Below are 25,890 nucleotides of genomic sequence, written 5' to 3' on the forward strand. Positions count from 1 at the left end.
CATCAAAGTCAGAATGAGGGGCTTGGTGATAGGCCTGTCAGGGGCCCAGAGGAGCCGAAAGATAGGACTTTTTAAAACACTGCCGAAGGCGAGGCTTGGAGCGCCCCCTAGTGGAAATTTTTTAGAGGTTGGAGAGTGTGAGCTGGAAGCTGGGAGACCAGGTAGGAACCTGTTGCTGCAATCTGAGCAAGACCATTTAAAAAAAAAAAATTATTGTAGTTAAATATATATAACAAAGTTCACCATTTTAGCCGTTTTTACGTATATTATTCAGTTTTATTAAATACATTCACGGTGTTGTGCAGCCATAACCACTATCCGTTTCCAGAACTTTTTCATCCTTTCAAACAGGAACTCTGTCCCCAGTGAACACTAACCCCCCATCCTGCCTCCCCCAGCCCCTGGCACCCTCTGTTCTCCTTCCTGCCCTGTGAACTTGCCTACTCTAGATACCTCAGATAAAGGGAGCCATACGATATTTGCCCTTTTGTGTCTGGCTTATTTCACTAATGTCTTCGAGGTTCATCCCTCTTGTAGCAGGTGTCCGAATTTCCTTCCTGTTCAAGGTAGCATAATGTTCCGTTGTATCTATAGTTCACATTTTGTTTATCCATCCGTCTGTCGGTGGACCCTTTGGTGGCTCCCACCTCTTGGCTGTTGTGAGTAATGCTGCTGTGAACATGGGTGTGCAAGTATCTCTTTGAGTCCCAGCTTTGAGTCCTTTTGGGTGCGTATGCCCAGGAATGGAATTGCTGGATCATAAGGCAGTTCTATCTTTAACTCTCTGAGGAAGTGTTAAACTTTGCCACAGCGACTGCACCATTTTGCATTTTCACCAGCAGTGCACGAGCGTTCTAATTTCTCCCCATCCTCACCAACACTTGCTGTTTTCCATTTTGTGGTTTTGACTTTGGTTTTTGAGAAAAGCCATCCAAATGGATATGGAGTGGTATCTCATTGTGGTTTCAGTTTGCATTTCCATAATGGCTAATGATGGTGAGCATCTTTTCATGTGTTTGTATCTTCTCTAGAGAAATGTCTATTCGAGTCCTTTGCCCATTTTGGAATTGGGTTATTCTCTTTGGTTGCTGTAGGAGTTGCTGTAGGAGTTCTTTATATATTCTGGATACTAATCCCTTAACAGCTGTATGGTTTACAATTATTTTCTTCCATCTGTGGGTTGTTTTTTCACTTTCTTGGTAGTGTTCTTTGATGCACAAGCATTTTTAATTTTGGTGAAGACCAATTTATCTACTTTTTCTTTCATTGCCTGGAAGATAATTTATAAAATTGACAGGTAATATGCATACAGAAAAGAGCACATATTTTATGCCAGATGGCCTGGCTTTGAATCCCAACTCTGCTACTTAGCTATGTGACCTTGAATGGGTTAACATCTTTGCCTCAGTTTCCCCATCTGTAAAATAGGGGTAATAAGGGAACCTACTTATTAGAAATGCAGTGAGGTTAGGGGTGCCTGGGTGGCTCAGTTGATTGGGTGTCTGACTCTTGATTTTGGCTCAGGTCATGATCTCACGGTCGTGAGATTGAGCCCTGCCTTGGGCTCCATGCTCAGCGTGGAGCCTGCTTGGGATTCTCTCTCTCTCCCTTTCTCTTTCTGCTCCTCCCTCTGCTTATACACTCTCTCTCTAAAAAAAAAAAAAAGAGAGAAAAAAATGCAGTGAGGTTAGATGAATTAATGTATGTAAGGCACTATGAACAGTTGTGTCTCTTTTTAAGTTATTACTTTGCTGCTATTACTATGACTATATAGTATATATTGAGTATCTGCCTGACAGACACTGTGCTAAGATTATTCACTGTATGAACATTATTCCACTGTCCCATTTAATCCTCACAAACTCCAAGAGATGGGTATTCATCGTCCCCATATTATAGATAAGGACACAGGCTTGAGCCCTTCTGAGGCTTGCCGAGTGTGATTTCCTGGTGTTTTTTGCCAAAGTGACCTCACTATATCCTGAGGTACTAGGAACATGCCCATTTTAGAGATGCTGAGCCTGAGGCTCAGTAAGGGGACGTGACTGACTCAAGCACACACAGCAAGGAAACCGCAACACGTAGATTGATCCCTGGCCAGTGGACTTATCCCTTGGAGCTGAGGAGAGGGTTAGGGCTTCTGGGGGCAGGCTCCCTATATGGAAAGAGGGGCTGGATTTTTGTTTCACTTGTATTGCTGGGGCTCCTGGGGACCAAGACGTTGGAGGGCTCCCAGCCAGGTGTCCACAGGAGGCTGATGAACAATGGGACACCTGTTGTCCTTGCAAAACCTCCCTATGGGATCCAGACAGGCAACCAGGTGTGCCCGCCCCCTGGTGGAACTGCCCGGGATTGCAAGCGCTGGGGCCGCCTCGCTGTGGGATCCTGGTCCTGGAGCGAATTAACCTTTTCTGCGTGTTAACCCATTGAGGTTACCTCACAGGTGAGGAAATGGAGGCCCAGCGGGTTGACGAGGATCTTTCTAGTGCTTCTGTTTCTCTTCCTTGAGAAAGTATGTCAAAACACCACTGTGTGAGAATGATGCTAATCCGTAGCAGGCTAATCTGGACTTGACTCTCATTGTGTTTTAGAATATAAATAACAAACATATGCGTTTTCCCCTGCTAATAGTCACGATTGCTTGTTTCACCTGTCACAACCCTTTGAGACTCACCAGAGGGCCACCCTACCCTGACCAAGTTGCTGGGGTCCACACCTGTTTCCACCTTCCCGAGTGCACGCAGCTGCATTTGCATGCACGGACTTGGACACACTCGCACTGAACAGGAACAAACCCCACTAGACCCAGATTCTAATCTGATCTCTTTCTGCCGCCACTCTGTGGCTGTGGACAGCTCCCTGAGGCTCACCTTCCTCATCTGTGAAATGGGGTGAGAGAAGCCAGCTCTGTGTCCCACATCGGCTGTTGTGAGCAGGTAAGACAGACATTGGAAAGCTGTCTCTCGCCAAGCAGGAGTTAGTAGTCAAGGTGCTAGGCAGACTTTATAATTCATTCTGGAAACGTTTGCTGAGCACCTACTGTGCTCTAAAGAGAAGTCAGATTCACACCTTTTCTTGGAGGATGAAGTCCCATCTGCACTCAGGATCCAATCCAGTGTCCATATGACAGCTTACAAGACTGTGTGTCTGCCTGACCCTCTCCCCCAGTACATGTCCTATGCTCACTCCACTCAAGCCGCACTGGCCTTCAGAACATTCCCTTAACATGCATGTCAGGTGTGTTTCTGCCCCAGGGCCTTGGCACATGCTGTTTGCTCTCCTCCAGATTCCCTCTTCACTTCCCTCTTCTTCCCACGTCATCTCTAGCTCAAATGACACCCTTCAGCTGGGCCTTCCCTGGTGCCACATCAATAGAAGGACCCCAGGCCCCCACTGTTCTCTCCCAACGCACCCCTTGTCACATGCAGTATCTTCTCATCGCCCAGTGTCTGCCTCCCCCATCAGAGTGGAGGCTCTGGGAGGCAGGGAACTCTGAGCCCAGTGCCCAGTGCATAGTAGGCACACAACATATATGTATGGAGTGAGTGAATGAAGTAGCACCTACATCTAAAAAAAATCATTTATTTATTTATTTATTCATTCATTCATTCATTCATTCATTCATTTAAAGAACGTGTGCATGCGAAGGCGGGATTGTTAGTGGGGGAGGGGCCGAGGGAGAGGGAGAGAGAATCTTAAGCAGACTTCACGCCCAGAGCAGAGCCTGATGTGGGGCTCGATCTCACGACCCTGACATCCTGACCTGAGCCAAAATTAAGAGTCGGACACTTTAACCAACTGAGCCACCCAGGCATCCCAGCAACCCCCCCCCCTTTTTTTTTTTAAGATTTTATTCCTCTAAAGCAGTTTCAGGGTCATTGCAGATATTCCCCGTATACCCCCTTCCCTGCCACATGCAGAACCCTCTGCATTCAGCACCCCCCACCGGAGTGGGACATTTGATACAGTGGATGAATCCTACACTGACATCGTTGGCACCCACCGTCCATGATTTACGTTAGGGCTCACTCCTGGTGTACAGTCTGTGGGTTTGGACAAATGCGTAATGATCCGTATCCATCATTACGGTATCGTGCAAAGGAGTTTCACTGCCTTGAAAATGCTCTGTGCTCTGCCCGTTCATCCCTCTCCCCACACCCGACCCCTGATGACCACTGATCTGTTTATAGTCTCCATAGTTTTGCCTTTTCCAGAATGCCCTACAGTGGGAATCATCCAGTATGTGGCGTCTTCAGACTGGCTTCTTTCCCGTAGCAGTATGCACGAGAGGTTTATCGACGTCTTTGCATAGCTCAATGGCTCATTTCTTTTTAGCCCCGAATAATAATCCATTGTCTGGATGGCCACAGTTTATCCACTCACCTGCTGAGGGACATCTTGTTGCTTCCACGTTTTGATGATTGTGAATAAAGCCAGGGTAAACATCCATGGGCAGGTTTTTGTGTGGACCTAACTTTCAGCTCCTCTGGGTAAATACCAAGGAGTGCAATGGCTGGATCATATGGTCAGAGTGTGTTCCGTTTTGTACCCTATCATTTTTTTAAGTGTACAATTCAGTGGCTTTTAGTATACTCCTCAAGTCATGCATCCATCAATCAATTTGAAAAGATTTTCATTACCCCCCAAAAGAAACCAAGCTCCCCTTGGTAATCATTAGTCCTCAGCCCCCTCCTCAATAATGCTGCCATTTATCCATCCCCTTGGATGTGCCGGGCCCCGCGCTCTGATCATTCTCATGGTGACTCCGCAAGGTAGGGACTGTTCTTGTTCCCATCTTCCAGATGACAAAACTGAGGCCTATAGAGGTGAAGTCACTTGCCTGCATGACTCAGCTAGGAGGTGATGGAGCTGGGATTTGAACCCACATGGAGCCTGTGTTTGGCAGATCTCACGCCTGAATTGGGATGTTTCCCAAACTCCAGTCACTCTTCTGTCACCTCGAGTACTTTTCATAGTCGTGAATCACCTAGACTAATATTTAGTTAATGCTGAATTTGAACTGGCTTCACTTTTTTTTTAATATAACACCTTTATTGAAATATAATTCATATATCCTGTAGTTTGCTCTTTGAAAATATACAATTCAGTGGGTTTTAGTACGTTCACAAATTTGTGCAACCATCACCGCAGTCACCTTTAGGACATTGTCCTCATCCCAAAAGGAAGCCGTATCTATTAGCTGCCACCGCTCATCCCCTGCCCCCCCCCCCAGCCCTAGGCAAATACCATTCTGTTTTCTATGAATTCACCTGTTCGAGGAACCTCAGATAAAGGGGATCATATGCTATTTGTCCATTTGTGTCTGGCGTCTTTGACTCAGAGTTCAAGGTCCATCTGTGCTGTCCTGTGGGTCCGAACTCCATTCCTGTTTATGGCTGGATCACACACTGCTGTCTGGATGGACCACATTTCAGTTATCCATCCATCGGTTGGTTCATTTCTACTTTTTGGCACCTGTGAACACTCCTGCCCCCTTATCGTCCCGTTGTACTGGTCTGAGTTCATCCTCTACCTGCACTTACTAGGTATTTGTTTTCTGACAAATTGCAGGATCTCGGGGCTCTGGATCCCTTTGTTCCACTCCATGATGTCGGTGCAAAACTGATGCTCAGTCCCTGTTTGCTAACGGAGTGAGCGAGTGAGTGGGAGAGTCAAGAGCCCCGTATGGGAGACAGACATACGCCCAACCACCTGACCCCAGGAAGGAGTGGGTGATGAGTCTCCCCTGGCTTGGTTGTGGGGGAGCCAGAAAGGTACAACCGAAGCTGGGTCTTGACGGGGGGAGTAGGAGTCGGTCAAGTAGGGAGAGACAGGAGGGGCCCCCAGGCAGACGGCCCAGGTAGGGCATGGTACAGCTGTGATTTCTCGTCCCTGCTACATCATTCCTGGGGTGGGGGTGGGGGCCACCCCCGTGCTCTCAGGATGGCTCCTCGTCACTGAGCAGAGAGCAGGGCTCAGAGGGAAAACGCAGAATTCAGTCACAGGGGCAGAGTTCCCAGGGCCAAGTCGCACTGCACTCGCCCCAGAGATCTGGTGATTCCTGAATGCCCGGCCCAGACATGTGCACCCAGGTCACCACAGGGCTTCTGGATCCAGATTTACAGGCGCTTTCCCTCTAGATTCTGCCTCAGGAGCTGCAGCCGGAGGGCAGAACGGGCAGGGACGGGGAATTAGCCACAGACTCGGAGGAAGGAGGAGGCGGCTGTTGCATATTCCAGCCTGCCCCTGCCTGTCCAGTGTTGCAAGCAAAACCACTGGTCTTGATTTTGATGTGGAATCTCACCAGTTTTATATGTTGGAGAAAAAAATTTTTTTTTTTTTTTTTTTTTAATTTAGGTGCTGGTGAAGGCAGGTGGGTGGGTCAGGCCACACCCAGCCGCCCTCCATTAACGCTCGGGGGATGGGCAGGCCTGTTGCACACACATCACCTCGATGGATCCTTGCCACAACTCATGGGGAAGCTGAGGCTGGGGCAAGTGAAGCCGCTTGGCCTGGGCTCATACAGGGGATAGGAGCCACAGGTGGGACTCGATCCAGGGCTGTCGGACTCTGGGGGCATCAGAAATGTCCCGAGTATCCTCCAGAGGGTTTTCTAGCTGCAGTTGCCCTGTTTCATCCCTCCTCCTTGCGTCCCTGTCCCTTGTTCCTGGCCATCCTCGTGACATTAAAATAGGCACCATTTAGGGAAAAAAAAAATTGAAAAAGGAAAGAAAGGCCCCATGTTCCTTGTGCAGTGCTCAAAAGTGGCCACTAGAGGGCGAGATGGAGGTGATCTAGTTCCAACATTCCGTGTTATTTTTAGTTTTTAACCCCTTCTGCCTCGGGGCCTTCACTCTGAAAAAGCCAAGTCTTCTGGCACCACTTGGATTTTCTTTTAACACATTCCACTGATTTTGGTACACGTGTCGCTCAGCTCCGTCCTCCATTAGGTCCCTTGCCGGTTTCTATTTCACTAGCCTTGCAACAGGGCTGAGGTGGGGACATTCTCCTGCAGCCCGCACAGCCCCCGCCGCCCCACTTATCTTCATGGGTGATGTTTCTCTTCTGAAGAAATTACTTTTTGGGAGAAAAAGAATTCTGTTTTTATTTTCTTCCCAAAAGGAGTGCGGCATATGTGTGTGTCTGGGGGATGGGCAGCCCATAATGAGAGCCCTATGAATATAGAAATGGCATTTCTGACTTAAGCAGAAGTATTTCCAGAGATGCTGAATCTCCTCCTTGAACACGAATTCTCTTGAGAAGAGGAACATTTGGTCATATTTCAAGACTTGGTTCCATGCCACCTCCTCTAAGAAGCCCTCCCAGGTTGCACCCTTTCCTGTGAACTCCAGGCCCTTTAGCCCCCAGTGCTGTAGTGCTTCTCTCCAGTAGACCCTGAGCTCCCTGAGGGCAAGGACCACGCCTCATTCAATGTCCCCACTGCTCCACAATTAATCCGCAAGGCTTTCGGTGCCTGAGCACTTGTAATCTGCTAGGGGCTTTTGTGACACCACCTCACCTCACCCTCACAACAGCCCTGCAAGGGAAGGAATTATTATCAGCCTCTTTTTACGTCTGAAGAAACTGAGGCGCAGAGAGGAGAAGCATGTTGTCTGGGATGATGCTGTGGGCAGGGTTGGAGTCAGGGTCTGAACCCAGGCTTGTCTGAGCGCAGATTCCTGCTCGAGACAGCTCTGCACCCCGCCTTCCTGCAGGTGCTCAAGCAGGGCTCCAGGAATTAGTGTGGAGGGAGCTCTCCAGCTGGGCTCTGCGGGCTGCTGGGCATGCACTTGCCCTTTCCCTCTGCCCCCGCCCCTTTCTTCTCCTTCTCCAAAAGCTTATTGGAATATAATCTGCGTGCCATGAAATGCACTCATTTTAACTCTACAATTTAGTAATTTTTAGTGAACTTATAAAGGTGTACAACCAGCTCCAGGACATTTTCATCACTCCTGAAAGAAAGCCCCTATCCATTAGCAGTCACTCTCCACGCTCCCTGCCCCCCCACCCCCCAGCCCCTGGCAACCACGGACCTACTCTCTGTCCCATCAGTGGAATCACAGAGCACGTGCTGTGTCCGGCTCTTTCCCGGAGCAGGGGGTTCTTGCTGCAGTCATGTTGTCGCGTGCATCCTTGTGCTTCTGTCCCCTTGTGCTGGGCGGGCCCCTTCTCGTCCATGGCCACCTTCCTTGCCTCCCCCCAACCTGGACTGCCCCTCCTCATGGTGGACAGAACCCGCTGGGTCCTGAGGGGCTGTTGCCAGGTCAGGCTGGGCGCGAAGGGCTGAAGAATGTTTTGCTTTCCACCCTCCCCCCTCCCCCCTGGCCCCAGTTGTGTGTTTTAAGTGATTTCAAATATCCTACAGTTGATAATGCCCTGTGGGTTGATTCTGCCCTGGCCAGATGGGCTCAGAGGTGCTTTTTTGGGGGGAGATAAACCCCCAACTTGATGGGCTGACCCCAGCTCGGGCTCCTACTAGCCAGGGTGCTGAACTCAATCTGCCACTAGCCGATCACGGCTGAGGTGTTTTGAGCCCCCAGCCCTGAGCACTTTACACATATTACTTCATTTCCTCTTCCCGGTGCCCCTGTGGGGCAGGCACTGTCCTCACCCCCATTTTACACTGGGGAACCGGGGCACAGAGAGGTTAAATAACCAGCCCAGTATCACACAGCTCGCTAGTGCTGGGATAAGGACTGGAACCCGGGCTTGTCCACCTGCAGCCTCTATACCCTTCACTGGCACCCCGGGCTGCCTCTCTGCAACCTGCTCTCCCCTCCCTGGGTCTCAGTTTCCCCCTTGGACAGCCTTCTGCTCCGTCTGTGCCCTGATTCTTTCAGAGGTTGTCAGCTTCTGGAAGACGGGGGCATGTGTATGGCTTCCCTGGATCCCTTCCGTGGCTAACAGGGTGCTGTGCACACAGTAGGTCTCTTCTCGGCGTGTTCCGGGCATGCAGATGCAAGTGTCATTTCCTTATCAGCGGCACTAGCGCTGGGAGAAGTGGGAGTTCTCAGCCCTTCGGGGAATGGTTGCAGAGCACCTTCTAAGTGCTGGGCTGTGTGCCAGGCCCTGCCTGGGGAGAGCACACAGTCCCGTGGAGGAGATTGGCTCTCACCACACCGAGCATCCTAACATACTCGGAGAGGGGGCTAGTGACTCATGCTTGGAGGGCTTCCTGGGAATCATGCGTTGGGCTTGGAAGATGATCGAATTTCCGCAGATGGAAAGGGCATTCCTGGCCAAAGACCCTGTCTGAGCAACAGCTGGGAGGCTGGGGGTCCACACATGCGTGAGGGAATGGGTTTGGCTGGGGCAGTACCTGGAGGCCGTATGGCTAAGGGCATTGAAGGCCGAGCCAAGGAGCGCGGCACACTCTGATGGACCCCAGGCTTGGGGGGCAAGCAGGCCCCTCTAGTGTCTCAGGTGGGGGCCGTGTCAGCGCCATCTCTGTCCACCCCCTGGCACAGAGCCTGGACACAGTAGGTACATAGGGAGCATGTGACAGATGAGTGGGCTCTGTTTCTACAGGGTCATCGATTCTGATGCCTGGGAGGGCCGGGGCATGGTCCACACCTGGGTTGTGGGGAGCAGGAGGAATGTGCCGGATCTGGTCCCCAGGCAGCACCCTCCTGTTCTGCTGTGTCCCCACAGGAACGCAGGCCCATGGGCGAGGTGGGCCTATATTTCTAGAGGAGCTGGGAATCTGCATTTGCTACACGTAGTTCTTCTGAGGCTTACTCGTTACCAACTGTATTCAAATAAAACAACATAGTGTGCCTACCTTCCCACCCAGCGCCCCAACAAAATCATGCCTGCCTGGGGGGCCGCCGGTTTTCCATCTCCCTGCACGAATGCTGATGGCAATTTTAACAAGCTCCCGTCCCTTTTGGGAGGTTTCTGCTAAGCTCTGATCTCTCCGGAGGGCTGCATGATTGTTGTACATTTAATCGGTGTTTGAGTGGTTGAGTGACATTAATAAGAGTTGCCCCAGGACCTACTGTGGCCAGGCGTTGCCCTGGGACATGGGGAGACGGGCTGCCCAGGGGTGGGCCCTTGGGCACCAGGGATTGAAGGAGGAATTATGGAGAAGCAGCGCGTTTGGCCAGAGGAGGTGCTCTGGGATCCCGCATCTGAGGGCCACCCTTAGCCCAGGCTGGGGGCTGCCAGAGGGGTGGGATGGTTAGATCTGAAGCCAGAGAGCTCAACTCCAGCAGGAGGGAACCGGGCGAAGAGGAGCGGGAGTGTCCTTGTTTTCTAGGCCTGCCATAAGGACCCACCATATCCTTAGTGGCTCAAAAACAATAAATACTTGCTCTCTCAAAGCTCTGGGGGCCAGAAGTTTGAAATCAGGGCATCGGCAGGCCCAGGCTCCCTCTGAAGATGCTAAGGGAGTCTCCCTTCTTGCCTCTTCCAGCGTTTGGTGGCTCCGGGCCCTCTGTGGCTTGTGGCCGCCTGGCCCTGGTCTGTGTCTCTTCCGTGTGGTTGCATCTTCTCTTCTGTTTCTTACAGGGATACTTATTAGATTTAGGGTCTTACCCGGGTAATCCTGGATGAGCTCATCTCAAGATCTTTAACTTGATCACATCTGCAAAGACCTTTTTCCAAATAAGGTCACATTTACAGATTCTGGGTGGACGTATCTTTTGGGGGCCACCATTCACCCACCGCAGGGAGGAAGACAGCTTCTGACAGGAACAGCATGGGCAAAGGCCCTGTGGGTGCGTGGCTTACGGGGTGGGGGAGGGGCTGGTGTGGGGTCAGGTGGGTGAAAGGCAGGCAGGGGCCTGGGGTGGGAGAGATGGGAGCCAGGGATAGGAAGACGTTCCAGGTGTGTGGGGGGGTGCCTTTGTCACGTGCGTGCAGGTAGCACCCCTGCCAGGTGGAGATGGGTTCCCTACTAGGGCCTGACCCAGACTCAGTATAGGTCACTTCTGGCCTAGAGTGGGGGGTGCTGCTCCCGGGGGCATGTCCTGGTGACTGTGACCATCTCCGGGCTGGGCGAGCGGGGGTTTGGGGGACTCCAGCTTTCGTGCCTTCCTACTCCCACCTGGCTGGTCTTGGGTCAGCTCTGTCTGCATGTCAGACTTGCCAGGTCCGGCTTTTTCACTTTTTTTTTTTTCTTCCCACCCCTGCCCCGAGCTCCGTTGTCTCTCTTCCTCCCTCCCCACCCCTGCCCTGCTCTCTCCCCAACTGCTCTGTTCTCTGTGTCCCTGACTGCTGCATCCTCCCATTGTGCTTTTCAGAACTCGGCCAGAATGACCCTCTGACTCTACCATCAGCCAGTCAGTCAGCAAGCTGGGCCTGGCCTTCCAGCTATACCATCAATTAGTCAGTCAGCGAGCGGGGCCTGGCCTTCCAGCTATACCGTCAATTAGTCAGTCAGCGAGCGGGGCCTGGCCTTCCAGCTATACCGTCAATTAGTCAGTCAGCAAGGGGGGCCTGGCCTTCCAGCTATACCATCAGTCAGTCAGTCAGTGAGCGGGGCCTGGCCTTCCAGCTATACCGTCAATTAGTCAGTCAGTGAGCAGGGCCTGGCCTGCCAGCTATACCGTCAGTCAGTCAGTCAGCGAGCAGGGCCTGGCCTTCCAGCTGTACCATCAGCCGGTCAGTCAGTGAGCAGGGCCTGGCCTTCCAGCTGTACCATCAGTCAGTCAGTCAGCGAGCAGGGCCTGGCCGTCCATCTGTACCATCAGTCAGTCAGTCAGTGAGTAGGGCCTGGCCTTCCAGCTGTACCATCAGTCAGTCAGTCAGCGAGTGGGGCCTGGCCGTCCATCTGTACCATCAGTCAGTCAGTCAGTGAGTAGGGCCTGGCCTTCCATCTGTACCATCAGTCAGTCAGTCAGCGAGCAGGGCCTGGCCGTCCATCTGTACCGTCAATCAATCAGTCAGCGAGTGGGGCCTGGCCTTCCAGCTGTACCATCGATCAGTCAGTCAGTGAGCAGGGCCTGGCCTTCCAGCTGTACCATCAACCGGTCATTCAGCGAGCAGGGCCTGGCCGTCCATCTGTACCATCAGTCAGTCAGTCAGTGAGCAGGGCCTGGCCTTCCAGCTGTACCATCAGCTGGTCAGTCAGCGAGCAGGGCCTGGCTGTCCATCTGTACCATCAGTCAGTCAGTCAGTGAGCGGGGCCTGGCCTTCCATCTGTACTGTCAATCAGTCAGTCAGCGAGCAGGGCCTGGCCTTCCGTCTGTACCATCGATCAGTCAGTCAGTGAGCAGGGCCTGGCCTTCCAGCTGTACCATCAGCCAGTCAGTCAGCGAGCAGGGGCACTGGCTGAACCTTCAGCTGTACCCTCAGTTGGGGCCAGGCCCCCGACTGACGGTTAGGTGGGCAGTGAGCAACCGGGGCCCATCGCCTGCCGGATGTGGGGTACCAAGAACTGATGAAGCCACAGGCCTGCTTTTGAAGAGCTTTGAAGTTCACCCCATGGTTTCCTCGGCTGCTGAGCTCAGCTCTCCCCCGTGGTGTTCAAGCGGGTTTCCTGTCGGCCGCTCAGCCCGGCACTGGGTTGTGGGCTGCTGTGTGGTGCAGATGGGCCCAGGGGTCAGGAGGGTGGGAGCCCGGCTCTGAGCCGAGGCCTCTGCCAAGGGCTGTACCCCTCCCTCTCCTTGGAACGAGGGAGCAGGCCTGCCTCAGGTGTGGCTCCCGGGTCGTGCGGTCACTGTGTGCCCATCTCTGGGGCTGACCTAGGCTGGGGGGTGGGAGAAGGAGGCCCCGGCTCTGCCTTATGGCTTAGTAGCCACTTACCTGGGGCAACTCCCTTCGCCTCTGGGGAGTCTTGGTTGACTCATCTGGCTGGTGGATGATAATGCCCCCCCCCCCATGGAAATGCTGTATGACTGAAACTGGATATTTTGGTGTCATTATACCTCACTGAATTTGCAAACCCTGAAATGCGGGCATAATCCATCCCATTTTACAGAAGGGGTAAGTGAGGCTCGGGGAGGTGGAGGGACTTGCCAAGATCAGTCTTTTTCGAAGGAAACATCCAAGAAAGGTCACCTTGGGTGGGCCTCAGATGTGCTGTAATTTGCATTTTTAACCTCTGCAAATGGATGCTCCTCGCACACCCCCACATCCTGCGGCTGGTAGATGGTGACTCTGGGAGCCCGTCTCTCCCTTCCTCGGCAGCCCCCACCACCCACAGATGTGGACCGAACCCAGAACTTGTGTTTGGGAGGCCGAGGCTCCAGGTTTGGCTCAGTTTCTAACTTGCTGTGTAACCTTGACCAAGTCCCTAGCCTTCTCTGGGCCTCAGGTTCCCCCCTCTGTAAAATGGGGACAACCAGGCCCTCCTTCCAGGGCCAGATGCTTGGCTGAGCCAGAAGGAACTTGATCGGAGCCAGGAGGGCCTGTGCATACCGATGGGATCCATCTGAGTTGACTTAGTTCCTTTCCAAGTGAGGAGTTAGATGGGGGCGCGCCCTCTCGGTGTGTGGTCTGGGGGAGGAACCACACACCCTCGTGCTCTCACATTCACACACTGAGACACACTCACACACACAAGCACACACACAGACCCTTTCACACAACACATTCGCACACAGTTACACACACACACACCACACACACGCAGGCTCTTCCTGCCACACCATTAAGAAACCCTCCCTGCCCAGAGCACCCGGAGGCAGGGAGAGCCCAGGGGTCCGGACAGCTCAGCTGGGTTTGGGAGGAGCCGCCCCTGGACCCGCCCCACGAGCCATCCGAGATGTTCCAGGCCAGGCTCACGGGACCTGAGCAGTGACATCCCCACCCCAGAGGGGGCCGTGGCCATCAGCGGGGCGTCTGGCCGGTCCCCTGGCTGCCAGCCGGCCTCTGAATGATTCATGCCGCCTTGAACTTGACTCCGGCGTGACCAGCCGAGCGGGAAGAGCCGCCCCCTCCAGAGAAAAACTGGAAGTGCCCACGGTGCTGGCAGCACACCTCCAGGGCGCCTGAAATGGAGTATTATTACTGCCCCAGCTTGCTGAAGCTTTTACGGTACCTCTGGGTGAGTGTCCTCTGGCCGGCTGGGCGTGTACTTTCTTTTTCTTCTCCTGCCTCATGCGGCGCTGGGGCTCTGTCTGGCTAGCAGAGTCTCTGTTTTCTTGCCAAAGGGTGGATGTTTCAAGGTGGAGTGTCGGGGAAAGGGTTGGGGGTTTGGTTGGGGAGGCGGAGCAGGCTGAGAAGAGCCCAGAGTCCAGGCCGTGGCGATCGCTGGCCCCCCGGGAGCCGGTCACAAGTGGCCTCCCCTCCGGTCCTCGGGAAAACAAGAAAAACAGGGACAGCCCTAGGGAGGTTTTTCCGAAAGTGATATCTCTTTGATGTAAAGGACTAGTCTTTATTCTGACATTATATCCCTCTCGCCTTTGTGTGTGAAAACATCCTGTCTTTTATGAGATGAAAAGAATAGATTTCGCTTTTCTTTCAATGAACTTAGTAAGCAAAAGTAAAAAGTTAGAATCCTTGCATTGCGTTCTCTCGTCTATATAACAGAGGGAGAAAGAAAACCCACAGCCTTTTCTGGTGACATGCCAAAGTCGGGGAACCCATGCGGAAGCGCTTTGTGGGGTACAGCGTGCTTTTTCAGATTCAGTTCTGACTCTGACGTGCTGTGTGTGACCAGGGAAGTGGCTTCCCCTCTCTGGGCCTCTGTTTCCTCATCTGTGAAACTGTGGTGTGGGGGCAGTAGGCGATGGGGAGTTAGTTGACATTCATCAGGGCTCTGTGAATAGAGGGGCTTAGCAGGGAATTGTCCTGAGTGGGTCTTAGAGTTTTCCAGAACATTTACCACCAGGTTGAGAACGCCCAGAAGGGAAAGACTTGGGAAATATTATTTATACCCCTGCCGAATGTTTGCAAATATTTCAGATGCCTTCTCACCCAGGGAATTTTCCGGAGCTCCTAAAAATACAACTTTAGGAAACGATTGTTCTACACCCGTCTCTCCCCCAACGTCTGTGGTCCCTCCCCAGTCTCCTGGAGCAGTTGAAAAACAGGAGACCCTCCTGATCCATATCCTGTGGTCACATTTTATCTATCTATCTATCTATCTATCTATCTATCTATCTATCTATCTATCATCTATCTATCATCTATCTATTTTTAAAGATTTTATTTATTTATTTGACAGAGAGAGACACAGCAAGAGAGGGAACACAAGCAGGGGGAGTGGGAGAGGGAGAAGCAGGCTTCCCGCCGAGCAGGGAGCCCGATGCGGGGCCCGATCCCAGGACCCTGGGACCATGACCTGAGCCGAAGGCAGACGCCTTACGACTGAGCCGCCCAGGCGCCACCCTTGTGGTCATATTTTTAAATGCAAGGCAACATTTATTGATTTTAGTTTTTTAAATTATAAAAATAATACAGACATGGGAGAGAACTTGAAAAATCCTGAAGAGCATGCATGAAGGAAGAAATTCAGTCACACATAATCATTTGTATTTTTGAATTCTGTCCCCCACAGGGTCCTGATGACCTTGATGTGCCCAGGTATGTGTCAGGCTCTGGGCTTGCTGCTAGGGAGGCTGTGATATAAGAAATACATATTTGGACTTCCTTCCCATTTCTGGCACAAAGTTCCTAAAACCCTGGAATTTCCTAAGTGATAAGGAACAGTAAAGGTGTCTTGATGTTATGTTAATGAGGTGACTTTTGGACCCCACCTAAGGATGGGGGCTGGTTGCCAGGGGAACCAACCCTGTGATTTGAAGATTAGAACTTTCAGTCCCACCCATGACCTCCGGGGAGGGGAGAGGGGCTGGAGGTTGAATGAATCGCCAATGGCCGAAGATTTAATCAATCATGCCTATGTAATGAAGTCTCCATAAAAAACCCAGAAGGACCCCAGGGAAGAAGGGATGCTTTTGGGTTGGTGGACACATGGAGATCAGTAGAGAGGTATGAGCTAGCTCAAAAACACGGGAGCTCTGGACCCTCTCCCCATACCCTGCCCTGTGCATCTCTTCCATCTGGCTGTTCACAAGTTCCATCCTTTTATAATTAAGTGGTAAGTAAAATGTTTCCCTGAGTCCTGTGAGCTGCTCCAGCAAATTAGTTGAACGCAAGGAGGAGGTCGTGGGAATCCCCGATCCAGAGCCAGGTGGCCAGGAACACAGGTGACAGCCGAGACTTGGGATTGTCGTCTGAAATGAGGGGGCAGTCTTGCGGGACCGTGCCCTTAACCTGTGGGATCAGATGCTGCCTCCAGGCTGATGGTGTCAGAATGGAGCTGAAATTATAGGACACAATTGGCGAGTGTTGGAAAAAAACATGCACGTTGGAATTGGTGTCAGAATCAGAAACACAGAGATGACTGAGCTATGATTCCCCATCCCCGGGAACTTGGATCGTGGTGTGGGCGCTGGCCACATCAGCATCCAGATACCAGCTTAGGTTCCCTTAACACACACTTACAGATGTCAGATGCTCGGCAGGCAGGGGTGAACAAGCTAGACGTGGTCCCTGAACCTTGTGGGGACACAGGCCCTGCACAAGGAATTGGAAAAAAGACCACATGTGTGTTAGGATGAGGTCGTGCCCAGAGCTGTGGAGGACATGGGCTCATCCGGGGTGGGGGGTCCGGGAGAGCCCCCCCGCCCCGGGGAAGCTGAGCACCAGAGGATAGGGAGGAACTGGCAGGTGATGCTGGGGGGTGGGGGAGGTGTGCTTGTGCAGCAGGCTGGGGTGGGCATGGCAAAGGGCAAGCGCCTTCGGCATGGTCAAGACCTGTCCCAGGAACCAGCATAAGCTCAGCCTGGCCGGTGGGAGGTGGGAGGGTGGAGGATGTTGTCAGCGTCACAGGGGCAGCTGTGGGGGACAGGTGGATGGAGAGACAGCTCTGGCTCTGCCCCCACCTGTGAGTGACCAGATCCTGGAGTATTGAGACGCCATGTCTTCTCACTGCTGGCTTTGCACTTACCCACAATCAGTCTGTCCCTCCGCTTTGCCGAAGACAGCCTGGCACGCCTGTAACAGGATTAGCCCGGTGTCTGGAACATTAAGCTGGAAACTCTTGCTTGTTGAGCTTCTGAGAAAGCTTGGTATGTGGAAAATCCTCAGGCTTCAGACTGGACTGTAACAGAGCCAGGTGGCATTGGGCAGGCCCCTTCACCTCACTGGACCTCAGCTTCCTCATCTGTGAAGTGGGGACGTGCCATCTTCCTCATTTGCTTGCTGAGACATTCCTGCGAAACTTTTAGCTTATTTCTGAAGGCTAGAAGCTGCTCCTTAGCAAATGTTAGCTCTTCCTCTTTCTTGGAAACCTACGGTCAGATTGAGAATGACCAACTAACCACTGGTGACTGCACAGGGCCCGGGGAGGTGGGGGGTGGGGGGTGGGATTCTCTCCCCATCTCTGCCACACAGAGTTGCATTCCTCCCCATTCATTGTCCCATTACCATATATATATTTTTTTTTACAAAAGATTTTATTTATTTTAGAGAGAGTGCAGGGGTAGCAGAGAGAGAGAGGGAGAGAGAATCTTCAAGCTGACTCCTCAGTGAGCATAGGGTCCTATATGGGGCTTGATCCCAGGACCCTGAGATCATGACCTGAGCCAAAAACAAGAGTCAGACACTCAAGACACTGAGTTGCCCAGGCACCCTCATTACCCTAATTTTTATTTATTTATTTATTTATCTATTTATCTATTTATATTGTTATGTTAATCACCATACATTACATCATTAGTTTTTGATGTAGTGTTCCATAGAATACTTTTTTAATTTATATAAACGTCACAGAGATAGTAGGGGAGTTCCTGATACCCTTTCACCCAGCCCCCCCACCCCCCCCACCCCGCCCCGTGTTAGCATCTTACTCTACCCACCATACATTTATCTAAGGCAAGAAATTGGTGTGACACTCATAACGAAACGATTAACTAACTTTCCTCCAGGCGTCCGGGGGCAGTTTTGACCTTCAGGGGACATGTCTGGTGAGGTTCTTTGTCACAACTGAGGGGAGTGGGGGAATGCTCCTGGCTTCTGGTGGGTGGAGGCCGGTGATGCTGCTAACCATCCTGGAGTGCACGGGCTGGCCGCCCAGCTCCCAAACGCCACCACGGGGAGTGATCCAGAAACATCCACAGCCCTGAGGCTGAGAAAACCCTGCTTGTACTTTGCCTGTAAGTTTCACCCTTAGCAGGGGCCAGGCTAACTGCGGGCTGGTCCAGTGAGTGCTTGCCTCCCGAGAACATGGACATTTGCCCGCACCACTTAAAAACACCTTGCAGACATGATGCTTAACGGCTGCTTAGTATTCCCACTTGTCACCAGCCTTGATTTCTTAGCCGTTCTCCCATGGCTGGACAGCAGGCGCTCCCAGGCATTCGCCATACGCACCACTTCGTTGTTCTCAGCCTTAAATCTTACCTGTTTCAGTTTTTATTTAAAATTCCAGTTAGTTGACACACAGTGTGATCTTAGGTGCGGGCATACAATACAGTGATTCGACACTTCCGTGCATCCCCCCTGCGGCCCCCCACCCCGCTCATCACGACAAGCGCACGCTCAGCCTTAAATCTCATTTACTTTTCAGGTTCTTTCCTAATCAGCTTCCTGGGGGCCAAGCGTGGGCCGCCACAGGTTTCTGCAGACATGTCATCTGTTGGTGGGACGTCGGTGGCTTCCTGTCGGTGGCCCGAGTCCGCCACATAGCTGCAGTTCTGGGGGGAGAAACTGCCCACCCCCACAGTCAGGCCCTGTCACCAGCCAGCATCAGCTGGGAGGTAGGGGATGGAGACTGTTTCTGTTTCACATCATTAGTAACTGTAGCTGGTGGCTGAGCCACCGTGGCTCTTTTCAGTTACTTAATCTCCTTTGTTGCTGGGATAACCTAGCCAGATGGTCCCAAGGCTGGTGGCCTTTTGGGGGGCTTTGACATCAGGCTGCTTGCTTGAGCTTGTCATTGACAACAGTAGTGGCCGTGCTGGTAATAATAATAATGTTTTTAAAGATTTTATTTATTTATTTGACAGAGAAAGCACAAGCGGGGGGGCAGGGCAGAGGGAGAGGGAGAAGCAGGCCTCCCGCTGAGCAGGGAGCCCGACGCAGGGCTCGATCCCAGGACCCTGGGACCATGACCTGAGCTGAAGGCAGACTCTTCACTGACTGAGCCACCCAGGTGCCCCTGTAATTAAGAATAATAATTAATAATGGCCATCAGCACCACCACCATTCGTACCAAGCACTTAAAATATCCTGGGCTTAGTGCCTTTCATGGATGTCTCATCCTATCCTCATGAGAACCCCATGGATAGATTTCATGATCACTCTTGTTCTGCAGTTAGGGAACCTGGGGCCCAGAGAGGTTAAGCAGCTCATCCAAGGTTCCCCAGCTGGAATTGTCAGAGCCCGTGTCTGACGGAGCCCAGCTCTCCCTGTGTGTCCCTTTAACTACTTCACGGAGCCCGTTCTTCTGGTTTCTCAGAGGGGAAACTGAGGCGACTTGCCAGCCTACGGGAAAGGTCTTTATTCACCAAGCTTTGCAAGGTGGACGGTGAGAGAAGATTGTTGCACTGGGCCATGCTGGGCTCTGGAGGAAGGGAGCCCTGGCTTGGAATCCCAGCTTTGCCAAAGGCACGTCCCATTACTGCTCTGGGCCTCGGTTTCCCAGTCTGCAAGTAGAGGTGGTCAGCCCCACCTTGCAGGGCTGTGCTGAGGATCAGCTGAGATAAGGGACATTAGTATCCTCGGCACAAGGCTGGACTTGGAATGGGTGCTCTGTCTCTAGATGTGCTTCTTTGCGGGTTGGAGACACCTCTGATAAATGGCCGAGACACCCTGAACCCCCCACCCCCCAACACACACGGACTTCCCCAGGCCTGTTGAGCCTGGGAGGCTGACTTATGGCTGACTGCCTGCCTCTCCTCTGTGTCACTCACAGCGAAGGGAGTTACCAGAAGGTCACTTCTGGTAGCTTCTTCAGGAAGACGCCATGAGACATGGAGGCCGAGATCAAGGTCGGTACCCCGTGCTTTTGTGTGTGGGTCCCTCGCCTGCTCCTTCCTCCCCTCCAGGGTCGGTGGTGCAATGGCCCGGTCTCCTTGGAATGATGGGGAAGACCATTTTGTTTCTCCTTGTGGTTGGTTGTCAAGCTTTATCTCCCCACACTGACTCCATGACCAGATTTTTTTTTTTTTAATGGAAAAGTGTCCAGATGTCTCAGGGTGGTGAGATTGGCTATTTTTTGCCTTTGGCTCCTGGCTTATGTCGTCACATACTCAGTCAGTCTCGTCACAGCCTCTAGGAGACAAGGGTGCTCGTGTCCAGGTCTTTTTCCTCCAGGCTCACCCACAGGTGGCATCGTGACAATCCTCATGACAACCCCAGGAGGTGGGTATTATGGTTATTTCACATTTGAGAAAACAGAAATTCCAAGAGGTTGAGTACCTGCCTGATACTAAAAAGCCCGTAAGGGGCGGAGCTGGGATTTGAACTTGGGAAGTCTGACGTCAAAGCTCACGTGCTGAGTTCACTGCTGAGTCCCCAGCCCTTGGCAGGGCCTGGCATCTACTGGTTGCCCGCTAGACATGGTCTGATGGACCACCTGACTGACCCAGTGCGTCAGAGGGGTTGTGAGGATGAGCTGGCTGTGAGCTTGAACGTGGTGCCTGGCGCTCAGCACAAGCCCGTCGACCATCACCACTGCTCCTGTTATGTTTATTTTACTAGCTTCTGAATCTTAGATCTGGGTGCCTTCAGGGTGTGCCGAGGGCCCGGTTTGGGCTTGCAGTGTTTGTGGCTGAAATAGAAGAACTGGCTATTTTTGTGCTGTTTGAGTTGGGCTTGGGGGTTGGGCCACAGGACAGCCTGCGTCATGAGAGGTTTGCGCCTGACTTGAGCTGTGAGCATGAAGCCAAGTCGCAGAGCAGAGAACAGGGTCTTGGAGTCAGGCTCTCCCGGCTTCTGATCCCCGCTGAGCCACTTACTAGCGGAGCGTGGGGCTTTGGGCAAGTCTGTTAACCTCTCAGGAAGTCAGTTTTGCCATCCGTAGAGTGGGGCTAATGATAACATGTCCCTCCTGGGGTGTCCCGAGGACTCTACGAGGTAATGCAAACAAAGCCGGCACATAGTAGGTCTTGAATAAGTGTTCGCACCTGACGCCACCTAGACTAATAGGCCCTCGATTCAGTTCAGTTAAACGCATGTGCCAGGCCCTGATCTAAGTGGGATACATCAGTGAACCACAAGATGCGCAGAGACCGCTGCCTCAGGGATCAACATTCTAGTGGGTTCAGGCAATGAACAATCGGCATGATACATAAGAACCTGGATACCCTGTCAGGGGGTAGAGGGTGCTGAGGAAAGAAGGAAGTAAGCAAGTAAGAAGGCTCAGGAGGACTTAGATGGGTGGGGCTGGGGGGGTGTCTCCCTGAGAAAGTGACATTTTGAACAGAGACTTTGGAGGAGGGGAGGGAATAGGCCAGAGGAGCTTGAGGGAAGAGGCGGCAGCCAGTGCAAAGGCTCTGGGGTCTGAGTGTCCCCAGGCACTTCTGTGGACCTGGAAGGAGTCCAGGGTGGCTGCAGAAGAGTGAGTGAGGGGAGGAGAGTTGGCAGTAAGGTCTGCAGGGACTTGAGTCCACTTGAAGGAATTTGCCTTGTGCTGGGAAGGTGACAGAGCGGTGGAGCGGTGTCGCTTCAGGTGACACAATCTGGCTTGGGTTTGAATGGATCCCTCCACTGCCGTGCAGGGAGCACACTGGAGCAGGACCCGGCAGGAGGAGGGAGCACGGCGAGGGGCCACTGCAGGTGTCCAGCTGGGAGACGTGGTGGCTCAGACCAGGGGCAGCAGAGCAGGTGGGGAGAAGGGGGCAGGTTCTGGGTCTGTTTTGAAAGTCAAGCCACAGGATTTGCTGATGGATTGGATGTGGGATGGGAGGGAAAGAGAGAGCCCTGAAGACACTGAGGGTTTGGGGCCTGACCATTGGAAGATGGAGCCCACTGACTTCCATGAGGAAAACGGAAGGTGGGTGCGTCTTGGAGGCAGATCAGGGCTTGGCTTTGGACTTGGAGAGTGGAGAATGTCTGTCAGACCCCCATGTCATTCCCCATCCTCTCCTCAGCCTTGCTTTCCCCTTCTATACAATAGGAAGGGTAATTCCTGCCCTGCCTGTGTCTCACGGGAGTTGAGGCTTGGGTGAGCATTTTAAACGACCTCCCCTGAGGGTTCAAATGCCAAGCCCACATGGTAAGATTCTTTAGCCACTTAGATACTTCCCCACATTTCTGAGCCCCCAGGAGGAAGCTCCCAGAGCTGTTAGAGCGCACGCAGGCCCTAACTTCCACTGTAGGGTTTGCGAGAATTCACCTGGCACATCCGTCATTGTGACAGTTGCTGACTCTTTCCCCACCTGTTACAGCCCCTCCTGGCAGGACCACCATCCCCTGTCTGTCTGCAGGACCCTCAGCATAAAATGGAAAGAGAACCCTGTGATGCTGGGGGCTCCCCAGGCTTGCAGGGCCCCTCCCGGGTCCTCGGTGGGTCTCGGCCGCCCTCCCGTGTCTTTAGGGGCCACGCGTGCTGCCGGCTGAAATGAAGCCTGCTCTGGGATGGAGTGCTTTCAGGCTGGCAGCCCTGGCTGTCCCACAGGACCCGTTGCTGAGTTTCAGACATTCCACAGCTTCAAGCAGTTGGAAGGGACATACCAATTCTGTGACGGCCAAAAAGAATGATAAATGCAGGGTAGAACCTCTGGAGGGGTGGGCATATGGGCAAAACACATCCGGGAGCCAGGAGTCCCAAGCGTGATTGCTGTGTGACCCCAAGGCAATTCCTCTCCCTCTCTGAGCCTCAGTTTCTCCATTAGCATAATGAAGTATTGGACTGGATTCACCTTAAAGTTTTTTACTGTGCACAAGCTCCCAATTCTAGGGGTCCAGTGAAGAATGGAGCTTCGGGGTCGGATGAACCTGGATGGACCTGGGTTGAAATCCCCCCTTTCCTGCTGTGTGACCTTGAGTAAGTGGCTTCATGTCTCTGAGCCTCAGCGTTCTCTCTGGGGATGAGCAGTCCCCCTTTCTCAATGGGGATTATGTGAGCATCTCATTGCGGAGACCAGTAGGGGGAGCACCTGGCACGCAGTAGGCACTCAATAGGTGGGAGCTGTTCGCCTTTTTTACATTGCTTCCCACGGCTGTTGCATGAACGGACGTGGCTCGGGACGTTCACGGCTGCCTCAGTAGCAGCATGATTTCCAGATTGAGACACTAGAGGGCGCCCTTGTTCTAACATCGCCTTGAGCAGGGGTCGCCTTTTTAAAAGCCGGGCAGGGCTGCAACTTTTACACACCTGAGTGCGTGTAACCCTTTGCAGCGAGGCAGGTGCCTGAATTGTCCCCATGTTGCAGATGGGGACGCTGAGGGAAACCTGACTTGTCTGAGGGTCGCACGGCAGGGAGGCCTCAGAACCAGGTTTCTGGGGCAGGACATTTTCACCTGGAGCCCACGGCCTCCCTCTGCACCCCCAGGTCTACCAAAGTTTGAGTTCCAAGGCCCTCGAAGCCTGAGAAGTCATGAAAACTGTTGCCACTCAGATTAGTCTTGGTGGGGTGAGCCAGCCAGCTCCTGGCTCCTGGTTATTTCAGTCCAGTATGGAGAAGGGGGTATGGTGTGGAGTCTGAATGATCGACAGGGGTTTGGGTCAGTTTTGCTAAATCCTAGGATGTTGGTGCTTGGAGAGAAATTGCACCTACTTTTTTTTTTTTTTTTTTTTTGGTAGCAAATCTGGCTTCAGACCATTAGTAATGGAAGAATGAAAAACTTTATGCAGGCTAATACCCATTCTGCCGCCCACTTTTGACCCTGGCAGGCAAAAAAAGGGTTTTCTCCAGAGCCGCAAAGGGACTTGGAGTTGGGACTTTCAAGCCGAATGAGTATCTGGTTTCCATGTTGGAGGTGGCACTGATATGTGGGGAAGCAGCCCGGGAGCCAGGATCCTGGGGTGTGGCCCCAGCTGTGTGACTTGGCGCCAGTCACTGCCCGTCTCTGGGCCCAGCGTCTTCATCTCTGAAATGCAGTCATTGGCTTGTCTCAGAGTTGGCTTGCTGTGCACGTGTACGGAGTGCTTGCTCTGGGCTGGGCCCCCAGCTGGGTCTTACAGCCTGAGTAGGACCATAGAGGGGAAGGGCACTGGGGTGGCAGGACCCGCACATGGTTGCACGGGGTGAGTAAGGCCTTGGGTTCCTCTTCCTCTGGGAGAGGTGGGACATTTGAGGGTGTCTTTATTTGCATCCTGAAGGTGACAACGTAAATATTTCCTCAAGGGGGAGGTAACGTATGCATGAGAAAGTCGTCCAGAGTTGTTTCCGATAACATCTTGCTTGAAAAAAAGGAAAGAAAAGATCTTGCTTTCTTTTTAAGAAAACCCGTTATTTTATGTAGAAACTCGGAGGTAGGGAGGGAAGACTGTTTGCAGATGTATTGTTTAATGTCATGTCGATATTTTGTATTGAACATATATTCATAAACATAAGCACGTTCATGTTAACCTCATTATATTACAGTTATACTATAAACGTATAATACAGTAACAGGAGATGTTTGTTTATGTCTTCCTATGGGGCCGGTGTATATGCTTGACAGAATGGCCGTATCAAAATACCACAGCTCAAGGGGCTTACATGGCAGGAATGTATTTCTTCTCAGTTCTGGAGGCTCAAAGTCCCAAGATCCAGGTGTCAGCAGGGCTGGTTTCTCCTGCTGGCCTTGCCCTTGCCTTGCAGAGGGCTGCCTTCTCCCTGTGTCCTCACGCTGTCTCCCCTTTCTGCCCATGCGCCCTGGCGTCTCTGTGTGTGTCCAAATTCCCTCTTCTTAGGAGGATACCGGTCAGATTGGATGGGGGCCCACCCCAAATGGCTTCATTTTAACCTAATCCCCTCTCTAAAGGCCCTGAGCCCAAATACAGTCACATTCTGCGGTCCTGGGACTAGGGCTCCAGAGTACAGATTTTGGGGAAACTCACACAGTTCAGCCCCTAGCAGTCGGGCACCAGGCAAAGCAGGTCGCATTGCTTTATTTTATCCTCACGACGGTCCTGGGAGGGAGATGCTATTATTATCCCCATTTCACAGATGCTGAAACTGAGGCTCAGAGGTAAAGTGGCTTGCAGAGGACCCCACAGCTGATCAGCAGTGGAGCTAGGATTGGATCCCCTACTGTCTTGCCTTGGAGCCTTCTCTGTGTCAGTTTCTGTTTATAATTTGACTTTAATCCTGACGATGCCTCTTTTAAAAAATCTTTCACATTCTGTGTGACTCTGGACTCTGCCCCGTCCTTGTTGTAAGTGCAGTTGGAAAAGACCCAGACGGGGAGGGAAGGCCCTCCCCGGACCCCGGTGCTGCCCCAGCTCAGTGGCCTGTTGGCCACCTTCCCAGGGGGGCGTGCCAGGGGCCCACCTGCTCCCTGCTCTGCCCCTGACCGCCCGTGTTTGCCGAGAGCAGCCTGGGCCCATGAAAGCAGCCTTTGTCCTCTAGTTCACTCCTCCTGGAGGGATGACCTAAGTCCCGCCTTGGGAACAAAGCGTTGACCTGCCGGATGGGTTCAGGGCAGCCCCAGTAGCCTGCAGGGTCTCCCAGGCTACCCGGGGAGCAGGCAGCCTTGGTTACAGGGCAGCAAATTCGGTGGGCTCAGGAAAGCAGCAGAGCCCCCTTGCGTCCTGAGTGCTGGGGCCGGGGCGGGGGAAGGGGGGGCTTCTGTGTGCACAGAACTTTACAGTTTATAAAGTTGTCCCATGCTTTCTGGCTTAGTGGATCCTCTCGGATCGTGCCAGATCCTCGGGGCAGGGACTCCGATAGGCAGGAATCAGTTGTCTTGAGGAACAACTCCAAAACATGGGGGTGGGAGCAGACCACTACTGATTGCGCTTATAGTATGTGGTGGGTCAGGAAATGGGGCAGGGCTCGGTGGGGA

General features: G+C 52.6%; 1 protein-coding gene across 8 annotated transcripts in view; it reads left to right on the forward strand.

Moving 5' to 3' along the window:
- KIAA1671 (KIAA1671 ortholog) overlaps positions 1-25,890 on the forward strand; it is a 189,851-nt gene that overhangs the window by 79,127 nt on the left and 84,834 nt on the right. The window contains exon 1 of one of the 8 annotated variants that reach the window (XM_045887438.3): positions 13,655-13,990. The exons of the other annotated variants lie outside the window; for them this stretch is intronic. Coding sequence (XP_045743394.1) covers positions 13,940-13,990 — 51 coding nt within the window. The 5' untranslated portion in view covers positions 13,655-13,939. Of the gene's footprint in view, positions 1-13,654; positions 13,991-25,890 lie in introns of those variants that run through there. 8 annotated transcript variants of the gene reach the window in all.

This window comes from Mirounga angustirostris, unplaced genomic scaffold (genome assembly GCF_029215605.1).
Source record: "Mirounga angustirostris isolate CCGP_5_RB_7025 unplaced genomic scaffold, mMirAng1.0.hap1 SCAF_14, whole genome shotgun sequence".
Classification (NCBI taxonomy): Eukaryota; Metazoa; Chordata; class Mammalia; order Carnivora; family Phocidae; genus Mirounga; species Mirounga angustirostris.